The sequence below is a fragment of the Miniopterus schreibersii genome (genome assembly GCF_964146895.1).
Source record: "Miniopterus schreibersii genome assembly, chromosome: 14".
Taxonomy (NCBI): Eukaryota; Metazoa; Chordata; class Mammalia; order Chiroptera; family Miniopteridae; genus Miniopterus; species Miniopterus schreibersii.
Genome location: NC_138114.1, coordinates 21,634,730 through 21,653,219, shown reverse-complemented (window position 1 = coordinate 21,653,219; position 18,490 = coordinate 21,634,730). Strand labels below are relative to the sequence as shown.

General features: G+C 38.9%; 2 protein-coding genes across 3 annotated transcripts in view; one reads left to right on the top strand and one right to left on the bottom strand.

Annotated features, from left to right (window-relative positions):
- Positions 1-18,490, bottom strand: part of CTNNA3 (catenin alpha 3) — a 1,199,527-nt gene that overhangs the window by 672,822 nt on the left and 508,215 nt on the right. The gene's annotated exons all lie outside the window — the stretch shown is intronic.
- LRRTM3 (leucine rich repeat transmembrane neuronal 3) overlaps positions 12,133-18,490 on the top strand; it is a 142,788-nt gene continuing 136,430 nt past the window's right edge. The window contains exons 1-2 of the mRNA XM_081158221.1: positions 12,133-12,708; positions 13,057-14,588. Of these exons, the coding sequence (XP_081014347.1) occupies positions 12,705-12,708; positions 13,057-14,588 (1,536 nt within the window). The 5' untranslated portion in view covers positions 12,133-12,704. The remainder of the gene's footprint in view (positions 12,709-13,056; positions 14,589-18,490) is intronic.

Genomic DNA, 18,490 nt, shown 5'->3' with positions numbered 1-18,490 from the left:
ACAAAGGAACAAATGAGGGGATACTTCAACTGCAACCCTCAGAAGAGTGAATAAAATAATAGTGGGCACAAACAGTTATACAGCCGAGGAAGCCACAAGGACAATATACCCCAGGTTCTTCTCATTTAAAAGACCATAGAGAGAAATATGTACATAGTAAGAGATCTTATAATGATACTGCTTAAAAGTTAGCCTGAAAGACATGAGTTACCAGGAGGACAGCAGCTCACTTTTAATATTAAAGACCTTTACCTCCTTTCTGTCACTGGGCTACAGAACTGGCTTGTATTACAGCTCAGCCAGGCTCTCTCCCACCCCCCTGTCATTACCTGCCATGCCTAAAATCAGTCATGAGAAATTTATATCTGAAACATGGCAGATTGAGTGCACACTTTTATTGCCTCTTCCTCCTCAAAAGTCATTTAATGATAAATGAATACAAATGAGGATATTGAGGAGATAAGAATGGATGAATGATTTTATAAACTTTTTGGAAAACATAAAATATACAATTAGGGTATCCCAAAAAACATAGACACATACTTTGAATAATTATAAAGGCAGTGTTTATTTAAATACATTTCATTTTCAAAATTGAGCTACCAGTTGTTACAGTGTGAATACATTTTGGGGGACACCCTGTATATGACTACAATCAACAAAGCTATAATTTATTTGCTTATGGAAGGGGGACCCCACATTGTACAGAAAAGTCTTAAGGGGGTTCTAGAAGGTAAAGGTCACTAAAAGTATAAGGACTGGTTTAAAGTCTTCATGAAGGATAATTAATTGCCAGATCCCCATCATCACACCAAAAAACCAGTGGCCTGAATGTTTGTGTGTCCCTCCTCCCTCCCCCTGCTGCCTGCAAATTCATATGTTGGAGCCCTAATGCCCAATGTGATGATATTTGAAAGTGGGGCCTGGGGAGGTAATCATGAGGGTGGAGCCTTCATGAGAGAGATGATGTCTCTCCCTGCCATGTGAGGATACAGCAAGGATGTTTCCAGCTGCAACCCAGGAAAGGGGACCTCACCAAGAACCCAAACATGCTGGTACCTTGATCTCAGACATCCAGCCTTCAAATATGTAAGAAATACATTTCGGTTGTGTAAACCACCCAGGCTATGGAATTTGTTATTTAAGTCACCTTGAGCTAATACACTACTCCTTTCTTCCAAAAGAGAAGAGGGAAAGTTTATGTTCTGGCAAATACAAACACAAGAAGCCAGACCTAAGTAACGGCAAAGGAGTGAGGGTTGGGGCTAAACATGGGAGAATTAAATGAGAATGTACATAATGAACTTGGGGACCTCAGCTGAGACATCACCTAAAATTTAAAAAAAAAAAAAAGAGATAAAGAAATGGAAAATAGGAAAGAAATAAAAACAAAGAATCAATCAAAGAAGTCCAAAATCTTTCCAATAAAAGTTTCAGAGAGGGGATACAGAAAATGGGGAAAGGTAATTAAAACCAAAAGAAGACAAATTTTGACAAAACTGAATTCAGGACACAAGTCTTCAAATTTAAAAGGTCCACTGGATACCCAGCAAAATGAATTGAAAAAGGCCCAAAACAAAATACATCTTTGTACAATATCAAGAAAAAGAAAGTATCATAAAATTTTCCAGAGAGAAAACAATAGATTATACACAAAGGAGTGAGAATCAGAAGAGCATCTGATTCTTAACAGCGAGAGTGGATGTGAGAAGACAGTGGAACAATGGCTTAAAGAGTCTAACGAAAAATGATTTCCAATTGTGAAATATATATGTATACAGCCAATCTGTTAATCAGTAAAGACAAAAAAAACCTCCAACATAGTTTTTATTTCACATGCACCCTTTCTTAGGAATCTACTAATGGATATGGTTTAACAAAATGAGTGGTAAACTAAGAAAATGAATGTATGAATCTACTAGTGGGTATGCTTTAACAAAATGAATGGTAAACTAAGAAAATGACCTAAGAAACAGGATACCCCAACTAGAGAATGGTAAAGGGGAGTATGAGATTAACAGCTATGATTAGATATTGGAGCAAAGCAATGGAATGCTGCAGAAGTAAGGGATTATCTGAATTGAGGGGAAAAATTAAGCACTTGACAAAGCTTTTAAAATATTGGGGAAAACAGTTAACACTAGGTACAGACAAAACTAAGCAAATTTGAGAGAAAGAGAGCATGAGAGAGAGAAAACAATTCTTAATGGCAAAATACCCAAAACGTGAAATGCAAATGAAAACATAATCTAGTAGCCCACTTAACCCAGGAGCATCATTGCTTGCACAGTCATCTTAAGTTAAATACTGTCTATTTATTTAATACTATATTAACATAGGTTGTGGGAAACTAGGAAAGGATATAATACTATATGTTTAGTTATAATAGCAAAAAATAAAAATATCAACAAAATTCAGAAATAGTATATGAGAAGAAAATAAATAGTAATTGTTGAAAGCAGCTGAGTCGGAGTAAGCATGGATGTTTTCAGTACAAGCCTTCTCCTATTTGCTTTTCAAACTATGTACATAAAATTCAGTTCTCTATGATCCCTTAATATTTTTTCATTTCGCAGTTACCTATGAAATTTCAGGTACACTGAGAAAGCTATTACTATAGGCCATTATCAGCTAATAGCACAGAATTGATTTGTTGACAAGTGGAAATACATACACACACACACACACATATACACATACATAAAAGGGTCACCATAGACACTGGGACAAAGAACTGAAGATAAGGAAATCACTGAGGAAAAGATAAGGAGCACTTGGGGAGAAAGCCTCACTTTTCATTGTGTGTGTGTAACTCATGGGTGAACACTGGGCCTACTGTGCGATATGACTGACGAGGCTGAACAGTCTTTGAGTGGGCGGTGTCACATCTGATAAAGCAAATATTCCCCGAAATCTGAAAACTAGACCTAAAAGCCAACTCCATGAAGACTCATTTCATCAGTCATGTTTCTAGGTTTGTTCTATGTGTTATCTCTTAAATTGCTCGATTTTTTTTAATTTTGTAAAATTTTGTTTAAACTTTTGGCTGTGCTACTTGTTCCAAAAAGAGAATATGTCCACTCTTGGGCTGAAGTGTCCAAGGGGGGGGAGCAGTGACTGCCTAAAGCCACTGTAAAGGTCTCAGGAGTGGGCAATAAAAAGCTCAGGGAGATTATTTCTGAGAGGACAGAGTCACCTGTGTTACTTCCTATTTGCTCTCAATGTGAAGTCCTCAGAGAGGGATTTTCTGACCACTCTATTGAACTGTCACTAACTCTTATCCTGTTATTTTTGTTCATGGAGCTTACCTCTAGTGGACATTGTAATGTGTGCCTAAGATGTTTATTTTTTATTATCTCACCAACTAGAATACAAGTCCTCTGATGGTAGGCAGGCACTTTGTCTCATTCATTGCTGTATCCCCAGCACCAAGAACAGAATAGGAGCTTGACAAATATCTGTTGCATAAAACAATTCTCAACCCAGTACCAGATATTTTATTTTTATTAAGGACCTGTGGCATTTGTTTCCAGGGACTAAGTCAATTTCTGCCTAAATCACAATTTTGCCACATGGGGGCTCTGTTGTTAGCCGCAAGGGATTCCTAAGCATTCCCCACACTCTTAAGGGAACTACTTTTCAATCAGGATTAAGCATTAATATAGAGAAGGGTTCTCCAGCCCAGTTTAAGAGTCCTCAAATAGACCGATGCATTTTATTGTAAAATAAGGACCTTCGGGGTCCTATTCCCTGCTACTACACGGCAGACTTATGCAAGGTTTCTTTTCTCTCAGAACTATAATATCTCTTAGGTTTGCAGCATTAAAAAAACAAAAAAATCAGACTTATTATTTCAGAAACAGAAACAGAACCAATGGAACATTATGCTTTTTTATCCAAATCAAGATTTCTATTATCTTTCCCTGCCTGGTGGTTGAAAAATTTAATTCTTAATGCTGATACATTTGTCAGAAAGGCAAATTTAAAAAAAATAGACTACTAAACTCAATTGAAACTACTATACACATTCTTTAAATATAAAGAAAATGTTATAGGCTGAACATTGGTGGCCCCAGCCCCCAGCCCCCAGCCCCCAGCCCCCAGCCCCCAGCCCCCAGCCCCCAGCCCCCAGCCCCCAGCCCCCACCCCCACAGTTTATTTGTTGAAACCTAATCCCCAATGTGATGGTATTTGGAGGAAGGGTCTTTGGGAGTTATTAGGTCAGGAGGGCAGAACCCTCCCTTCAGGATCAGTGCCCTTATCAAAGAGGCCCCTGAGACCTCCTTTGCCCCTTCTGCCATGAGGTACAGAGAGAAGACAGCTGGCTATGAACCAGGAAGCAGGTCCTCCCCACACAGGGAATCTGCCAGCTTCCTGATCTGTCTTCCCAGCCTCCAAAACAGGCAGAAATACATTTCTGTCATTTATCCACTACCCAGCTTATATTCTATTGTAACAGCTCAAACGGTCTAAGACTGAAATTTTTCTTTAAAAAATTCTGTTACATCAGAATATATGTGAAGCAAATATAGCAGTATGTTTATTATGATACCATTTAAACAATATTGACTTTATATTCAGAGCACAGCCATCTATGTCAAGTAAAACATAATATTAAGGTGGAAAATTGGTTAAGAGACTTTTATCTAAAACTCCTTTGTTCTACTGTGAGAAATTATAAGAAATTTGGGAATATATATAGGAGTATAAATTTTACAGTGTGACTCCAGTACCACATGTTCCTTCATGGAATTTGCTCTAAATGAAAAGCTAGAAAACTGATTTCTCTCAATATAAACAACAACATATGAATTTTCATTGCTGTTCTTTTGACAGGAATGCTTTGAGCTTTTTTTATACAAGTACCTCAGCGTCAATACAAAAATTAGCCATTTGCCCTAGCCAGTTTTGCTCAGTGGTTAGAGTATCGGCCCTTGGACTGAAGGGTCCCAGGTTGGATTCAGGCCAAGGGCATGTACCTCAGGTGCAGGCTCAATCCCTGGCTGCGGTCAGGGCACTTTTGGGAGGCAACCAATCAATGTGTCTCTCTCACATTGATGCTTCTCTCTCTCTCTCTCTCTCCCCACCACCCCACTCTCTCTGAAAAGCAATGGAAAAAAAATAACATCTGGTGAAAATTAAAACAAATAATTAGCACGTTTGACTACAGGCAAAAAGGCAAGTACAATGGGAAGTAAAGAACAGAAATACTGGTAGATATGAAAGTTAAACCCACATAGACTCATGGCATCTTAATAGTAAATCTTTCCTCCCAACCTTGCCAGTTGATCTCATCACTCAATTATCCTATTACATAAATACCACAAAATAAAAGTACATATTTTCCTCCAAGCTCTAAATCTCTTATTATTCAAAATTTCTGCAAGTCATAAATATGCTACCAAGAGTGAATAGGTGCCCCCAAGTATACGTTTGGGGCTGGATATACTGCTTAAATCTGCTTAGATAAATGAGTGGACTCTTGCTCAACATGTTTTCCATTAGAACTTACTCCTTGCAAGTTAAATGACATAAGGGGCAGCAATCAACCAAGTGCACAACATGAAGCAAGCTACAGTCCAAATGACCTGGAATCTCCCAACAAATCAATGGCATTAAAAAAGTTAAAGAGACTTCAGAAACATGAAAACCAAATGCAATGTTTGGGCTTTGCCTAGAACTTGACTACAAGCCACTTGAAGGACTTATTGTTGATTTTGTTAGGTATACTAATGCTGGATGGTTCAATTATTGGCTAGAGCTGCATACTAAAAATATATGTGGCTAAAGTAACATAATTTCTGAGGTTTGCTTTTACAGTAGTCCAAAAAAATACGTGTATATGGGAAGGGCGATGGACACAGCTAAAACAAAATTAGATATTGTTAAGTTGATGCTATTTATACTATTCTCTATACTTTTTTAAAAATTTTTAAATTGTTTTGTTAATCCTCACTCTAGGACATTTTTGCCATTGATTTTCAAAGAGACTGGAAGGGAGGGGGAGAGACAGAGAGAGAGAAACTTTGATGGAGAAATATCAATTGCTTGCCTCCCATATGCGTGGTGGGGGCAGAATCGAGCCCGGGATCCTTCAGTCTTCAGCCGACGCTCTATCCACTGAGCAAACTGGCTACGGCCTATCCTCTCTACTTTGAGGTTTTTTTAATTTCCACTAAAAAACAAGCAAACAGTTATTTTCTCAAAGTCATGTAGTCTTCTCAGTCTTCAGAAGTCTACCTCTACGTGTTACACTTTGTTTATTTTTTCTTATCTCCAAATATAGCTGAGGGCTACCTCTGCAGGAAGTGACAGTGAGAATGCAATAAAAGCTGAGAATAAGGATTGATGCTGCAGCATAAATGTAGCTTCAGGTGAGAAAGAGGGAGATGCGTTGGGTAACCTTGTAAGCTCTCATTCATTTGAATTTGCCTTGTTCAAGAAAGACCCTGAGAAACTATTTTAATGATCAGACCTGGAACTTTATTCATCCATTTATTTAAGTCAGAGCTATTCACTAAGAACCATATGTGACCAGACAGGGTTTGTAATGGACCCCTTGAAGCAAGCAGATGGAAACCAAGGCTATTTCAAAGATGTGTTAATGCTCTGATGAAAGATCAGGATATAATTACAACTGAACAAATGCATATGAGTATTCTCACCAACTAGATATGAAAAAAAATCATTTTTATAGCTGTAGGAAACTCTGTTAGCATTCTGACAACCTATTACATGAAGAATAACTGAGTCAAAAACGTCAAGTTCTTTATAATATCTAGATCAAACACATTTATTGGTGAAAGTACTTTATGAGCTAGAATACAGACTGTCAATGATGCCTGCCATATAATGAATGGTTGTGTTATTAAAACTGTAGTAGAAAGGCTCCTGAGGAATTTTTTAATAATATTAGTAAATTCTGATTCTGCCCTTCGTTATGTTAGTGACCCTTGATATATGTTCATTCCAGTGTATGCTCATGACCAGAGAACTTAGAATCAAAGGAAAAATAATTTTCTCATAGGTACTCTGACTCCAGAAATATTTTATAGCACTTTATAGTTTACAATATATTTCCATATGAATTAGAAAAATTGATCCTAAGTAAAAACCTTAGAGATTCATAGAACAAGTTTTATGAGTCCCATTTTCCAGATATAAGCAAACTGAGACCCTGAGAACTTTGGCCATAATCAGTTCCAAATTCTAAATGTTAACTGACATATGCAATAAAAAGTATATGTCATTCTCTAAATTATTTTAGAAAGACATTTTCTATTTACCAAAGTTATTTTCTTAGAATGCTCAGTCCAAATGTTTCCATACCTGGTATTTACGCAATTTTCCATTTTCATCAAAGCTTTCGCCTTCCTAACCCATATGCAAACATGCTGCCTCTGTCTAGGCCATCTGAATAGAAGCCCATGTTGCTGTTGCTTAGTGGCTAATTTTGCTAATTATTTTATAAAATATTTTAAAATACACCATGGTGCTTTGAGGCCTAATATCAAGAAGATATTTTCAAAAATTAAAGTTTCATAAAATTGAAGAAAAGTGACAGCCAAATTCGGACTTAATTCAAATGTATTAACTCTTAAACTTATGCCCAAGACTTGACCCATGGAAGCAGTGAATGGCTTCACCAACCCTTCCAATTGCTCAGCCCATAAAACTAGGAATTGTCTTTAATTTCTCTCTTTATCACATACCTCCACTTTTTATCCATTAGAAAACTCCTGCTGCTTTTACCTAAACATACACACAGAATCTAACCAGTTCTTACCACATCAGCTGCTACCGTACTGATCCAAGTGCCCCTCATCTCTCTCCTTGATTGGTAGAAGAGCCTCCTTACTGGTCTCCCTGCTTTTACTCTTGTCCCTTTAGAGTCTATTCCCACAACAGCAGCACAAGAGATCCTTTTAATAGGCAACTTGATCATATCTTTACTCAGCATAAAATATTAAGTTGGCTTCTAGTTTTCTCCAGAATGAAGCCGAAGTTCTTTCAATGGTGTGTATAGCCCTCCCTGGTCCAGTATCCAGTCCCTCTCTGACTCCATCTCCAATTACTCTACCCCTTGTTCCTCCCTACTCTAGACTGACTGGCTCTTTGCTGTACATTGAGCATATGATCTGCTCTCACCTGAGGACCTTTGCACTGGCCACTCCCCATATATATTTAATGTTAACAACCTCATCTCCTTCAAGGGTCTACTCAACCACTTTCTTAATAGTCCTAATTATCCTATTTAAAATTACAACCCACTTCACTCTTTGCATTCCCAATCTTCCCTATAGTTCTTAATTTTATTCTTTCTATAGTACATGTGACCTAATAATATATAATTTACATTTATTTTTATTGTCCATCTTACCTCTTTAGACTGTATGCTTAGGTCTTTTTTTTGTACACTGATATACTCCATGTGTCTGAAACAGTGTCTCGCACATAGTGGGTACCCAAACTATGTATTTTTGAAACAAATAAAATCTCTGAGGCCAACCCATTGTTAAAATATCAGTACATCCTCTTTAAGCCTGACTTTTTAAGTTTATATTTTGCAATTCAGTTTCATATTGGTCTGAAATTTGGCATTATATACTGAGATTGGATTTATTTACCCAATTTAAACAAAACATATTAAGCAATTTGAAGTACTATAAGTGTAATAAAAAAAAACTTTAGATACATGGCACTATGTTTTATAATTGCACAAATCTTTAGGGCCCTGGATTCACTGGGGAAATTTAAAATGTCAGGTAGTTTATGGTTTGTTCTGTATGTGGTATTAGGTGCAAACAAATTTGCTAAACACGTAATGTACTGTAATTCTGCTTCTGTTGAGAGGCAAATCGGAAATGATCATCTTGATGTAGTCAGTGAGTAAAAAGAGGGTAACCTTGAAAAGTACACCAGCAAATTACTAACATCTTTCAGGTACAAGCTGTTGGTTTTTTCTTTTGAGAGACTACTCTCTGTTTGGGGAGTAATTTCTACAGCTTCAAGTATTCAGTCTGGCTTCAAATTGCATTATTTTATCCTGGATATCTCTGTACTAGCCTCATGATGGCCTTCCTCTTCAGGAACGTCATTACCATGAACCAAGACAGACCTGGTAGTGATGCCAGCTTAAAGACTACTGCCAAGGTAGGGGGCACACAAAGTGCCTGAAATCAGATCCACTCCAAGAATGGTTACTGATCACATTGAGGAAAAGACCAACAGTCAGTATTAAGAGAAAATATCAACTATGAGATCTAAAGAGTGAATGTGAAGTCAGAACCACGGAGCAAGACAAGATCAGAAACCAATGTAACAGGAAAATGTCTGAGACCTAAGGGCAAGGTGCATAGCATAGCAAAGAATATCATTCATCATAAATAATCCAAGATTTCTCCCCAAAAAAGTAAAGTGAGAGAATGACATTCTCAGTGGGCCCATCTGTGCTTGCGTCATCAGGAAACGAAAAACGAATCAGGGGCACAAAGTTGATGGGGCCTCCAGTCATCCTAGAGGGGCCCCGTGCAGCTATTAGGCAAAGCAGACATCTCATGGCTAATGCTAATAGACAAGCAAGGCAAGTGAGAAGAAAAATCAGAGGCTTTCGAACAACAGAGGTATGAGAGGAATTATAAATATGATTCCCTTTAGTCTTTTTTAATAGGTACATACTGTCAATCCCCATTGGGAATGTCAGATGATAAAAGTTGTGATATGCCAAAGGTAATATTCAAAAGTATATTTACTATTCTCATAAAATCTATGACTTAACTACAAAGACAAGCGATATCTACGTGAAGAGTGACGATCACTTGCTGACCATCTACATGTTTCCACTTCCCAGTTTCTTGCCTTTTCATACACATTCTTTAAAAAAAAACAACAAAAAAAAACCTTCCTCCAAAATTGTATCCAATCACAACTGGCTAAGGAACTCTGCAGGGACCAATGCCACGTACACAAAACTAGCATTACATTACCAGGTTATCCTACATCAAGAGTACTTGTAACCCCCATAAAAACATACTTATTCAATAAATATTTATTGAGCATCTATAATGTGCCAAGTACTGTTCTAGGTAGTAGGGAAACTGAAGTAGACAAAGCAATGTCTTCATCACCATGCAATGTATATCACAATGTCATAGGTTTGTATGTCCTGTCTTCCTACTAGGAGAAAATTTATTTTTAATTATTCCCTTATAGCACCTTTCTTCTACCTAGTTGTCCATCAGAGTCTTGATAAGCACAGCCTCTTCCATTCCCTTGAATGAGAATTTTGGGAGAGGGATTGGGGAATTCATCTTTTAAACAAGGTTTCTAGGGGCTTTGTCTGCATTCACAGCATTTTAGGTGGAACCACTGCCCTATTAATAGCATCCTATCTGAGGAACTGGTGCTCTTCATTGGACTATTTCTGCGGGACCCCTTTTGATTGTCATGATTTACTGTTACCAAACTTCTCATTTTTGGTAATGTGAAAGCTCTCCAGGGTGTCCCAGTTAATTCACCTAACAAAAACTAACAAGGCAAACTTTTTAAAGAATGCCATTCCTTTTTAAACAAAATGGTTTTCTCTACTTTGGGGAAGAAAAGAATCAAACATTGGTCACTAATTATGGTCCACAGAACCAAAAGATTCATTTTAAAGATAAAGTTGAAATAATGGCATAAAGATGTGTTCCTATCAAAGAAGGCAAGACTGAATCTCAGAAATCCATTGTGAACGACACAGAAAATATTCATTAAAGTAGTTCTTGGTGAGCTAATGACAATCGGTATAGTTGATATTTAATAGCAAACAACATGCAATAATCAATTGATATTCAAATAGCAGCTAATGCAGGCTTTATGTGCCACACACTATTCTAGGTATTTTAAAGATATTAAGATGACTTACTCCGCACCCCTCTCTGAAATGGGTTTTTGTTATCATGTCCATTTTGTAGAAGAGAAAACTGAGGTACAGAGAAGAAAAGTAACCTATTCAGGGTTACACAGCTAGTAAATTTTAGCCAGGATTTGAACTTAGTTGCAAAAATCCATGTTCTTAATCATTAGACGAAACTGCCTGTCCTTAGTTTTTATTATACTTCTTTAAAAGACTCATACCAAAGAAGTTTATGCAAACCTATTCTAGGAAGCAAGATATTTTTTTTCTTAACCATAGCTTCCCTGCCCCAATGCCTCAATCAGGCTAATTTTCTTTTCAGTCATTTTAAAGTGAAGAGAACAATGCTGTTGAAGCAAGATCACCCAGTTAGCAGTTCAAGCATAACAGAGATATTGTTCTGAATCTCAGTTCTGCCACCTGCTTGCTATATGACTTTGAGCAAGTTACCTCTCCAAGTCTCAGTTTCCTCATCTTTAAAATGAAGGTTTTAATGGGACCTACATCATAACCCTATTTAAAGATAAAACAAGATGGCCTGTTCAAAGCACGTAGAAAGCACTCAATAAATATTATCCGTGTAATACAGCAGCAATAAATAGAATCTAATGATTTCATTCATACTAAAAATAGTTTATTTCTCTCCTAATTAAAAAAAATGAAAAAACAAAACAAAACAACAAACCAAGCCACAAGCCATTAAACCAATGATGTCTTTTGTGGAAAAACCAGAAAGGCTATTGGACACATGAATTTGTGTCATTAGTTATCTCCTCTATTACAAAACCTATGTGTTCTAGCATCCTGAGACACCTTGCATAATATAATCACTGTCACTCCTAGAGGTCAAATGGGCAGGCAGCTAATACTTCTCTATGAAAAGCTCAATAATTCATCTTCTAAATCTCAGTTCGAAGCCTACATTGAGGTTAAAGAAAATTGACATTCGGTCTGTGAACTTAATGTCAAGCTCCAAAAAAAACTCTAGGCAGCACATGTTTAGCGATTAAGTGGACGCAGACAATAAAGACGTTGCCAAATTGTAAAACAAGACTTGGAAATTACAGAAAATGTTGCTAGTTATTGATTATGGTGACCATTCAGTTCTTACTGAGCCACCCAAAACAATCATTCATTTTCCAGCAGAGAGCCTGCTCATTTGCAAGATAAAAGAGGGACATTTCTGCACATGCCCATAATGTTCTTCACCACTGGGGGCAGCTTTACATAAGACTGCATTCACGGAAACCAAAGCAACAGTCGGAGCAGCTTTCAGAATGACAGTCTGCAGAAGTGAGCTGAGCGTGTGCGCGGCCCGGGGCTCTCCTGCCTTCTGGGCTCCAACGCAGCTCTGTGGCTGAACTGGGTGCTCAGCACCAGAAATGCGGGGCTATGGAATACAGATGTGGCAGCTCAGGTAGCCCCGCGTTGCCTGGAGGAATACAGCATGCTTTCCGATAAGAAGAAATTGTAGAAGGCAGTTTGTTTGTTTGTTTTTAACGACACCCCCCCCAAAAGAAACCTGTAAAGATGCAAAAACGTAATATCCATGAAGATCCTATTACCTAGGAAGATTCTGATGTTTTGCTGCAAATGCGGAGTTGGGATTTATTTGTTCTTGGAGTGTTCTGCGTGGCTGGCAAAGAATAATGTTCCAAAATCGGTCCATCTCCCAAGGGGTCCAATTTTTCTTCCGGGGTGTCAGCGAGCCCTGACTCACTACAGAGCGACTGACAGGGGCTGTCATGCAAGTGGCCCCCTAAGCCAAAGCAAAAGACCTAAGGACGACCTTTGAACAATACAAAGGATGGGTATGTTTTGTCATTTTTCTTCTTTCCTTCTTTAAAAAAAAAAAAAATCCTCTAGTCTGTGTATTACTTCTGCCTTCATTATTTTAGAGATTACCATGCTCTGCTCTAAAACTATAAATTCAATTGCTTAGTGAACACGTTTCTTGCTTAACTATTAAAAAAAAAAACGACCAAAAAACCCCTGAAGACAATTCTCTTTAAATGGCAAGGTGATGCTTATTTGATGTAAAATGTTGTTATCTAGATTTAAATTTTTAAAAAAATGAAAATACATGCCTGTTCTTGCTTGATTAAAAATAAATGAATTCTTTTTTGGGGGGATAACTTCTAAGTTGTTTTTATTTTCAGGTTTCAATGTAATTAGGCTACTGAGCGGATCAGCTGTAGCACTGGTGATTGCCCCCACTGTCTTACTGACAATGCTTTCTTCTGCCGAGCGAGGATGCCCTAAGGGCTGTAGGTGTGAAGGCAAAATGGTATATTGTGAATCTCAGAAATTACAGGAGATACCCTCAAGTATATCTGCTGGCTGCTTAGGTTTGTCCCTTCGCTACAACAGCCTTCAAAAACTTAAGTACAATCAATTCAAAGGGCTCAACCAGCTCACCTGGCTGTACCTGGACCATAACCATATCAGCAATATTGATGAGAACGCTTTCAATGGGATACGCAGACTCAAAGAGCTGATTCTGAGTTCCAACAGAATCTCCTATTTTCTCAACAACACTTTCAGACCTGTAACAAATTTACGGAACTTGGACCTGTCCTATAATCAGCTGCATTCTCTGGGATCTGAACAGTTCCGGGGCTTGAGGAAGCTGCTGAGTTTACATTTGAGGTCTAACTCCCTGAGAACCATCCCTGTGCGAATATTCCAGGACTGCCGCAACCTGGAACTTTTGGACCTGGGATATAACCGGATCCGGAGTTTAGCCAGGAATGTCTTTGCTGGCATGATCAGACTCAAAGAACTTCACCTGGAGCACAATCAATTTTCTAAGCTCAACCTGGCCCTTTTTCCGAGGTTGGTGAGCCTTCAGAACCTGTACTTGCAGTGGAATAAAATCAGTGTCATAGGACAGACCATGTCCTGGACCTGGAGCTCATTACAAAGACTTGATTTATCAGGCAATGAGATTGAAGCTTTTAGTGGACCTAGTGTTTTCCAGTGTGTCCCGAATCTGCAGCGCCTCAACCTGGATTCCAACAAGCTCACATTTATTGGTCAAGAGATTTTGGATTCTTGGATATCCCTCAATGACATCAGTCTGGCCGGGAATATATGGGAATGCAGCAGAAATATCTGTTCCCTGGTAAACTGGCTGAAAAGTTTTAAAGGTCTGCGGGAGAACACAATCATCTGTGCCAGTCCCAAAGAGCTGCAAGGAGTCAACGTGATCGATGCAGTGAGGAACTACAGCATCTGTGGCAAAAGCACCACGGAGAGGTTCGACCTGGCCAGGGCTCTCCCAAAGCCCACCTTCAAGCCCAAGCTCCCCAGGCCGAAGCACGAGAGCAAACCTCCTGTGCCCCCCACGGTGGGAGCCACGGAGCCCAGCCCAGAGACCGATGCTGACACCGAGCACATCTCCTTCCATAAAATCATCGCCGGGAGCGTGGCCCTTTTCCTGTCCGTGCTTGTCATCCTGCTGGTTATCTACGTGTCATGGAAGCGGTACCCTGCGAGCATGAAGCAGCTGCAGCAGCGCTCCCTCATGCGAAGGCACAGGAAAAAGAAAAGACAGTCCCTAAAGCAAATGACTCCCAGCACCCAGGAATTTTATGTAGATTACAAGCCCACCAACACGGAGACCAGCGAGATGCTGCTGAATGGGACGGGACCCTGCACCTATAACAAATCGGGCTCCAGGGAGTGTGAGGTATGACCCCTTGTGCTAAAAGCGCTCTTAAAAGCTGGGAAATAAGTGGTGCTTCATTGAACTCCGGTGACTATAAAGGGAACGGGCGCCCCCTCCCATCCCTCTCCCTCTCCCTCTGCTGGCAAGGTCCTCCCCTGTCCGTTTCAGCACATTCATAATACCGGTCATTTTCCTCTCATACATAATGAAACCATTGAAACTTAAATACCACAGTCAATGTGAAGCTCGAACTCTGGTTTAATATGAGCCTATTGTGTAAGACCCTTTATTGATTCCATTAATGCCACACTCGTTTTCAGATAAAACTTCTTTTACAATTAGCCCCCCACATCTGCCGGTATTCTGCTAGAACCAGATGTACGGTTCTCAGAGGTTTGCAGTTCGTTGGCAAATCGAGGGAACAGTGAGTGACCCCGGGTTCTCGTACCTTGAACTGACTCCAGGAGAATGCCCGATGACAGGAACCCTTAGCGACAGAGCCCTGAAACAATGCCTGGCTCAAAAAGAAAACTGCAGGAAGCTATCAAAAGATGGTGCTGGGTAAAAGCAGCGCCACGAGCAGTTTTCAGAGGCGTCTGAATTAGGATGAGGCAAGTCCAGGGGCAAGCGTTGAAGGGTTAAAAGGCTGTGAGTAGACAAGTACAAAATGTGAGGTGGTAAAAATACAAAGTTTCAGACTTGAAGCCCTGTCTCTGAAACCCATCCCTGTGAGATCAGACTAGAGGTTTCACCGTCAATTTCCTCTAGTCTCTACACTCCCCAAATAAGTCAATTAACTCCATAGCCACGAAGCAAATTTGAGGAGGCAGGTTTCCCCGCGGCTCCTTGGTGTTAGGGAGTTTTCAGAGACCAGGCTTGCAACAGGGGAGGCAGCCTGCTATATGCATGTGGTTGGGAGCTCACCAGAATTTCTCATTTCAGCTCTTTCAGGGACCCTTATGCAATGAGTGTTCTCTGTTCCTCTGTTTGGGGTTTGTCAGGCTGTCCTGTTGTGTTCCGTTTGTGTCCTGCACACACTAGTCCCCTAATGACTGACACTTCATTCAGAGGTGCAGAGAGAACACATTCCAAGATATGCTTTCCACCAACAGCCTCATTAAAAAGGACCGTTTTGATAACACCTTACTAAATGTATAAAATAAATCTTAGAGGGGAAAAAGAGCAACCCTATGGCACTTGTCTTTGCTTTTCTATTACTGATGTTACGGTGTCCCTGTGTTCATCTGTATTGTGAACTCATCCATCAGTGTGATTCTGTACAGACCCTGTTGGCAGTGTGCAAGCTGCATGCATGGTTTTATGTCGTAGGTGAAAGTTTATTGACTGCAGCACAAATATCACAGCTTTTGGATTTAAGTAACTTTGACCACAGTTCATTAAGATTTTAGAAAAATGTCTTTAGCCTGTGTCCTCTGTCACCCTCCAAAATGAACAATTCAATTACAGGGGTAAAAAAATCAGGAATTGCAACATTAAGTCTGTTTCATTTAATTTGGCTTGACAAGCCATGTCCCTGTTCTTTCAAAACAGAATCGCTGCAGCAAAAAAGAAAAAGTGAATGGCTATTTTTACCAGCATTTTCATATAGTTTGGAGGCTTTTCACATGCTGACAGGCAAAAATCTAGGCAAGTCACCACGAAATATAATTGCAAGGAAGCCAGATTATAAAAATCATGTTTTTATGAGCAATAAAGAAAAGGGAACATTTAAAGTGGACTTTGGTTTTAATTAAATTCTAAAATAGATGGCAGTTCAGAAAAGCATCATAGCTACAGTATATCTAGCCATGAATAATTGTCGACTATACACTTATTAATGGCAAATTGTCACAGATTCCCAATTGATTGATAATGCAGATACTTCCTTACAGTATTATGAACTGGATGACTGAGCCTACTGTGGTGTTTTTCACTGAAGTTGTAAGTTTACATTTTTTCAGAAAATGTCAGTAAATACACATTCCATCTAAAAAAGAAATTTTCTTTGGTCAGACTCATTTTTATCTGTACTAAAGATGATTGTATTAATTAAATGCAGTGTTAAAGTGAAAAGGCCCATTTCTATTCTTTGACTTGACCTTCTGTCTCATTTGTCATGGATACCAAATAAATTTAGGCAAGACATATTTATATTTATATTTTTGAATTCTTGCAAATTCTCAATGCTGTGGTACTGCTAGTGTATACAAAATATATTTGCTGTATTGAAAAGTGTTTCTAAAATTCAAAGCCACTTGGTGTGTAAGATGAATGACCAATATTTTAAAGGCTAGTCATTTTTTAACATGTAACTGTAACTCCTTATCAATTTAATGAGTAAGAACCTAAATAAAATCCCATAGATAGTGAAACTTGTTTTGATTTAGAACACGCAGGTACAAATTTTTAAAAAAAGATCTTTTCCCCTTTTGGGGAATGAGGCTTCTCTAGTTTTTAAGTATCTTCTCAGCTCAAATACATAACCCTTGTAAGTTAGACAATAACTTGCTCACCACCACAAATTTAACAAAGCCACCTGGAGAATGTTCTCCTCCTCAAAAGTTGTTTCCCTCACCCCTACCCCGTGGCACTTCCTTAACTTTAGATCATAAATCTATTTCTTTAGTATTTCAAACTCACTGCATATTTGAGACATATAATTGATATTCCATTTTCTAGTGCAAATTTACACGAGGTATCTGACTTTCCTCAAAAGTGACAACAGCCTGACCTGTTGAACTACACAACAGACACACCTCGAGGCAGGTGGATTCAGTCGGGACTTGGACTGCTTGGCCAGAGAGGAAATGCCATTTAGTCTCTGAACTGCAAGGGGTTTTGCCCCCACTTTTATAGCCCCAGTACCCAAAGTGCTACCGCACCTTAAAGTTAACAGTCCCAGTGCCACCATGTTCTAGCAAGACTTATGCAAGATACAGTCCTTTCAAATGAGTTTATGTTTTCCAAGGATGTTGACATTACATCTTTTCAAAGAATTTAAGCCATTTTTTCGTTATTTAGTGAATCAACTACCTAAGTAGACAACGGGCAATAAACTGTATTTCTGTGGAGCAGCAGTGACCTCCAGTGGCTGCTTAGACTAACCACAGCAATTCATACACATTTTATATAGTTTTTAACCCTGAATCCTTACAGAAACATGGTTGACGATGTAGTTTTTGATCTGTGAATCAGATTTGAATTTATTTAGTTAATCTCCCTGGGAAATTCAGTGATAGTTTTTTTTAAGTTATATTTTGCATATTGACTTATTTAGCAATAATTCCCAAACATAGGCCAGAGAACTGGTACTGAGGGCTCGAAATAAGTGTCCAAAGATGAAGAGCAAGTTATAATGTAATAAGAATAGATAAGAAAAATTTTAAAGCATTTATACTCATTGATGTTGGGCAAAGATACATACTTTCATTAAATGGGCTAACATTTTCCATAGGCAGGGTACTGAAATATGATGTAATTTAGTTTAGGAAAAATAAACTTCAGTATAAATATTGGAAGAATCAGCATCAGTTATGGACTAGTCAGTAGGAATGTCTGAGCTATCATGTGAGGGAGGCTCCCCTTCTGGCTGCAGAACTCTCCAGTCTGTGGATCATGCCGGTAACCTGTGCTTTGCCCCACTGCTCTCTCCCTCCCTCCTTCCCCATTTCAGCCAGCTAAACACTGGTTCTGGTAGGCTCTCTGACAATGATGGTGCAATCCAAGAGGTGATGATTCATGAATAATGAAATTATGCTCTCCTTCTGGGGAAGGATAATGCAGAGTCAGATTCATAGATTTGGCAGGGGTTTTGGGGATGCTGTAGGTGCATGAAATATCTTCTCTTTCCTTGACATTTACCGAGAAGAGAACTTAAAGAGTTTATTTAAACTGTGAATTAGACTAGCATCAGAAACAATCAA